Raw genomic sequence first — 6,000 nt, 5'->3', positions numbered from 1 at the left:
AATTTGGATGTTAAAAAAAAACATATTAGAAAGATCAAAAACGAAAAATAAACTTCCTAAAAGAAATATGAAAAATATATTTACTTTTTGAGGTGGTAAAAAAATCAATATTTAAAAAAACCTTTAATTTATTTGTGCATCTTTTTTTTTATAAAAAAAAAATTAACAGTGCAAGTTCCAATAATACTTGCTGCTTCTTCTTCTTCTTCATTTCAAAGTTTGACCGTTGAGTTTGAACTTGCAGTACACGTATTCCTGCCAGGTATCGTTCCTTTCAAACCGGATGCCATATCATCGTCATCAATGAGGAGCAGCAGCAGCAGCAAAGGCACGAGTTCCAACTTTGAGAACCCTCCTCCACCACCACCACCACCCTCTTCCCTTGATTTATGGTCACAAATCGTCGCTGAAGAAAACCAACACTACGATAATCAAATCGACATTGTTTTCCGCAGAAGAAAGCCTCGCAATGATCCAACTGATGCTAACTTGTTAGTAACTAACTCCTCATTCTTCTTCGCGCTTCTTCACTGTTTTTATTTTATTTTAGGGTTATGAAACTGTTTTTGCTTTTCATTTTTGCAGAAAAAACTCCGATGATATTCCCCGGCGTCCGAGTCGAGTGAGTTTCGCTGACCCAATTAAGAGAGTTAGTTGGAAACGCTCTCTTTCCACCAGGTTTCTTCTCAATTTCTATAAAGTTCCTATTTTTTCAATTGTTGAAAGTGTATGCTTGGTTCCACTTTTGGAGGCGTAGAATTGTTTTAACTTGTTTGGATGTTTTTCCAGTAGAATTGTACCTTTTGATTCCAAATATGAATTTTGCACTTCAAACTATTGTTCAACTCTTCTGTAGATATCTATCTATCCAAACAAAAACGCTTTACGTTCAACTCTATTTTTACTAAAATCAATTCATTCTAAATCAGTTTTTCTCATTGTGGAACCAAACTTGTTCGCTCTATTTCTTGTTTTTCTTTCTAATTTATTGGAAATTCCTTTCAACAGAGGGAGGACAAGTATAGCAGTTGGTGCTTCTTTGGTTTACCGACCTGAGCTAAAGAAAGACCGAAGAAAAGGCAAACCACCTACTCATCCCAAAGTATGCTTTTGTTACCTTACGCTTTTCTAACTTTATATTCTGCATCTTAGTTTTTCTGAGGAATTTAACAACTATGAATTTCTTCTCATTTAGAACAATTATGTAAGATGATATCCAAATCCATGTTGTTCTATTTTTGAAGATTTAAACTATTTGTTTATTGTTATTTGTTGGTTTGGTATGTATAGGGAAAGAATGCTAAACCTCCAAATTTTGATAAGGAGAGATTGTACTTTCAAGAGGTTGATGCTTTTGAGTTGATGGAGGAGAGTCCCTCTCCGAAAAAAGTTGGCTCATGGATTGCAGGCAATGCGACAGAAGACGTCCCATTACCATCAATATGCTCCAGATTAGAAAAATGGTTACATGCCAGAAGATTAAACCCCAGATGTGATCCCTCTAGCACACTATCCAAGATCCTTGATACCCCAACAATGAAATTAGAAACCATTTATGATCGCAGTAATTCAGATTTCAGATCGAGATCATTGGATCGAAGTGAAATGGAATTAGAAACTATTTATGATCTTGATCACGAGTCTTCAGACTTCAGATTGAAACCAATGGATCAAAGTGAGCTAAGCAATTCACAATTGCAGAATTTAAAAACTGGAGAAACTAGAAGTTCAAAGGATGCAATTCATATTAAAAGTGAAAGTTGCGAAGATATAGAAGCTGGTGTAAAGAAACTTTCTCTGACATCAACATCATCATCATTTGATGACCATAATAATCCGTTTGCTGTTCTATTAGAAACTTGTGGGCAGTCTGCACCATCCATGTTAGAGGATCTGTTTTCTCGGTATAGGTATGTTTCTTGTTTCCTAGTAATGTTTAATCTTGGTTTTTGGGCTACAAAGGTTTATGTAAGTCAGTGCTTAGAGAGCCAATTTTTTTCTACTGCCTATGCCACACACTTCTATAGTCGTGGGTACAATAGATGCTTTTTTTGGTGCTTGGTATTCTTATTATTAGTTTTCAGTTTCATGACAATTTTGTGTACAATTTAATATGGGTACATTACATTACAAAGTTGATTTGATGTTCGGTAACTAATTAGGTGAATATAATTTTCCTTTATATCCATTACAGTTTTCTGATGACGCATCAGCTGTTAAACTGGAAATAAATTTCATTTTTCCCCTTCAAGATCACAGGGGGACTGTTTTACAAATCATAATTTGTTTTTAATTTTTCCTGTTTGTGTAATTTCCATTGTGATGCACAAGGTTCATTCGTGTGCATTATTGCCGTTGGCGAGTTGAAAATACACTCATTGAAATCATGCAAAGCACCTCAAATCTAGTGTACTAGATCCACTTTAGTCATTTTCAATTGAGAAGTTCCTTAATTGTAATTAAGAATGCTATAAATCCCATTTTTTCTTCCATCCCAAGTATTTTTTGTTTGTTTGTATTATTCTATGTCTTCATTCATATAGGATAGCCATTTTTCTTTTTCCAGTGGTTCAGAAACAGTTGTGAAAGTTGGTGAAGGAACATATGGAGAGGCTTTTAAGGTTGGGAATTGTGTATGCAAAATAGTTCCTTTTGATGGGGACTTCAGAGTGAATGAAGAAGTCCAAAAGGTAATTGTAATTTGTAATATATCGTAATATTATTGTCCCCAAGAGGGATTTTTTAAATAAAACTATGTTTACCCTAATTCAGTTAGAATATTTGATGAAACATCTTGATCAATACATTCTTAAATTTGATTAAAGTGGTTGGATCTTGGATGCTTTATGTACTACAGAGATCAGATGAATTGCTGGAGGAGGTGTTTCTTAGCCAAACTCTTAATCGATTAAGAGGAAGTGATGGAGTTTCTAATAATCTATGCAGAACATTCATAGAATCCATAGAGTGAGTATCTGACTTAAATAATTTTAAGGCGCTGATCAAAACCATTTTCCATGGGAAAACTAAAATTTTGTTTCCAATTTTACCACTAACCATAGTTTTTTACTTTTCCACTGTTGGGTTTGTACTTTTGCCATTGCGGCATTGGTGACTCTAGAAATGTGATGGTTAGAAGAGCCTTCTCCATAATGCATAGCTTAAAAGTTGTTTTGCTCTATACCCTGAGCACAAATTTTTACTCATTTGCCTCTATGCACTATGGTCTCATCTATACGTGGTTCGTCTTCTGTGACAGATTTAGGGTGTGCCAAGGTCTTTATGATGCGGACCTGATTCGAGCATGGGAAGATTGGGATCACAAGCATAATTCAGAGAATGATCACCCAAAAGAGTTTCCAGAGCAACAGGTTTCCTGATTTACCGTGTTGATTATGGACTTGTGTGTATTTCTAATTTAAATTTCACTTACCGTAATATATTGTTATGAACATAAATGACGGGCATGAGTTTTTAAGATACTAGCTTAAGTGAAATAAGTAGTTTTTAGTTCTGTTTCACAGATAAAAGTGATACGTGGAAAAATGGATTTGAACGATTTGAAACGAGGATGCTCCTTGGTTGCTCACTATATTATGTGTTTACTGAATAATCCATTCTTCTATAGATCAAGAACCAGTGTGGATAAACTTGTCATCACATTTATATTGCGGGATGGAAAAAATTAAAATCTTACAATGACTATAAGTCTTCTATATAATAGCTTCTCGCCGTTGAAATCTGTTTTTGCACCTCAAATATATATAAGTTTGTCAGAACTTTTTTTAATGTAAATTAGGAACCAAAGTGGGCCCTAGCGAATACATTTTCCAAGCAAGAATATTTGCATTTAACAGTTTAATGTGCATTAGTATACTAACTTATGGTCACATTTAGTGTTACATGGTCTTCGTACAACAACATGGGGGCAAGGATCTTGAAAGTTTTGTGCTCCTTAATATTGACGAGGCAAGGACTTTACTGGTTCAGGTATGTATTACATGTTATGTTATTACTGCACCTGTTAAATGCTTGCAGCTTAATGAGGGATTATTTATTTTGATTTCCATCATAAAATACAGGTTGCAGCTGGGCTTGCTGTGGCTGAGTCTGCCTTTGAATTTGAACATCGAGATCTTCACTGGTGGGTGTTCATGCAATGACGTTATATATGCAATCCTTGTATTTGTAAGATTACTAATTTCTGAATATCCAATTGGTTAGGGGAAATATACTTGTCAGCCGAAGTGATGATTCTGCAACGTTGCAGTTCACTCTCGACGGCAAAAACTTGTTAGTCGAGACGTATGGATTAATAATATCTATTATTGACTTTACTCTGTCAAGAATAAACACAGGTGAGCACTGGAATTCTTGCCTTAGGTATGCTATTGGGTCTTAAATTTGTCGCCTGCTATGATTAACTGTTGTCATATTAACACAGGTAAGAGCATACTGTACTTAGATCTTTCCTCCGATCCTGACCTATTTAAAGGCCCCAGAGGGGACAAACAGGTAAGAAATGCTTATTTTGGGTTGTAAAAGTTATTTCTGATTGAATTAATGGATCTAACTATTACATTCACATGCAGTCGGAAACATATCGGAAGATGAAGGAGGTGACTGAAGATTGGTGGGAAGGAAGGTAAGATTCTCTCATTAATTTATTATAGCCAATTTTCATCCTACTTGGATAATAGTAGTTTGAATGCTTGGTTATAATTGTCCCATTTTGTGTGCGCGCGAGTGGATTGTTCATTTGAACATAAAAGAGTGATTAAGTGTAAAATACCTCCTTAAAAAAAAGTGTAAAATACCTCTTTGTTGTACTACTCTGGGAAAGAATATACCTACGTGGTGTATATGTAGTCTTGTACATATGGGATTCTTCTCGAGTCAAGTCTTCCTTGTAGAATACCTCTTTTGATGGAAATTTTTGGTTGTGTACCAAAAATTTTACATGCCATTCAACTGGTTCAAGAATTATTAGACGCCGATATGATAATTTTCTTTGATATTATAATATTTGGCACATTGTTGACATTAGTCTTGGTATAGAATATGCAATCTTCTTTATTGTTTTTTGCATTCCTTAGAAACTAAATTTCCGTTGCTTTTTCCAATTTGCAGTTTCCCTAAAACAAATGTGTTATGGTTGGTCTACTTGGTAGACATACTCCTCACGAAGAAATCATTTGTAAGTCTTGTCTATTTCTAGCAAACCACGTGCTTGTTTTGCTTATTTTCCCTATGGACATTTTGGAATTGCAATTTTCAGGTTTAGATATAACACTCTTAATCACGCCAGGCATGCTTTTGATGTTATACCACTTTGCATTACTCGTTTTCAATATATGACTACTGTTATAATAGTTAATGATGAGAAAATCAGTCTTCTGATAGTTTAACAGTAAAGTTTTTGGGTGCTCATAAACTATAGTCTTAAATTAACTAAACAATCTCGCTCAACAGAGTGGCTGAACTTATTTCTGATGATAACAGCAAATAATTGAGCAAAATGAAGGCAGTGTATAATGAACAATTGTTATTGCATTTGCAGGAACGAACTTCAAAGGACGAGAGAGATCTACGCTCCTTGAAGAAACGTCTTGACAAGTATGCTTCGGCCAAGGAAGCAGTTTTTGATCCTTTCTTCACCGACTTGTTTGTTGAGTCTGACCCAATGGCTTAACAAGATAAACTGCTGGTATTTACTTGTTAATTATGACAGGAGTTAGTAGAGCTGGTGATTTTTTTTATTAACTTGTTAGATTTCTAGCTCATCCTTTTGTATATATGCATCCCTGGTTTTAAACTTATATGGATTCCACTAAACTTTTGTGGGATCAACATAATTTACTGGGATTAATTTAAATTTCAACTAATGTAGGAATGTTAAAAAATGTATCTCATTCATGTTTTCCTCCCTTTATCAATGAGTGAGCTGGCATTATATATTTATTATAATTTATTATAATTTCATGGTGTAACTTTTGTGGG

General features: G+C 34.6%; 1 protein-coding gene across 1 annotated transcript; it reads left to right on the top strand.

Moving 5' to 3' along the window:
- The first annotated feature begins 209 nt into the window (after positions 1 to 209).
- On the top strand, positions 210 to 5,967 carry HASPIN (Protein kinase superfamily protein). Its single transcript, XM_085723437.1, has 14 exons — positions 210 to 491; positions 586 to 678; positions 1,009 to 1,102; positions 1,291 to 1,910; positions 2,567 to 2,690; positions 2,858 to 2,967; positions 3,260 to 3,371; positions 3,898 to 3,990; positions 4,083 to 4,144; positions 4,225 to 4,358; positions 4,445 to 4,515; positions 4,593 to 4,645; positions 5,131 to 5,197; positions 5,561 to 5,967. Exons 1-14 carry the CDS (start codon positions 304 to 306, stop codon positions 5,690 to 5,692), a joined length of 1,953 nt encoding a protein of 650 aa, XP_085579563.1. The 5' UTR covers positions 210 to 303; the 3' UTR covers positions 5,693 to 5,967.
- Positions 5,968 to 6,000: the final 33 nt, after the last annotated feature.

This window comes from Medicago sativa, chromosome 7 (assembly GCF_051527215.1).
Source record: "Medicago sativa cultivar Bolivia chromosome 7, Bolivia_mono, whole genome shotgun sequence".
Taxonomy (NCBI): Eukaryota; Viridiplantae; Streptophyta; class Magnoliopsida; order Fabales; family Fabaceae; genus Medicago; species Medicago sativa.
Note: the sequence above shows the minus strand (reverse complement) of the source record. Positions and strands in the feature narration are given on the sequence as shown.

Coding starts and splice junctions, on each gene's coding strand:
- HASPIN (XM_085723437.1), top strand. CDS start 304: ATGAGGAGCAGCAGCAGCAGCAAAGGCACGAGTTCCAACTTTGAGAAC. Junction 3,372..3,897: donor AAGAGTTTCCAGAGCAACAG/GTTTCCTGATTT, acceptor GGTCACATTTAG/TGTTACATGGTCTTCGTACA. Junction 4,145..4,224: donor GAACATCGAGATCTTCACTG/GTGGGTGTTCAT, acceptor CCAATTGGTTAG/GGGAAATATACTTGTCAGCC.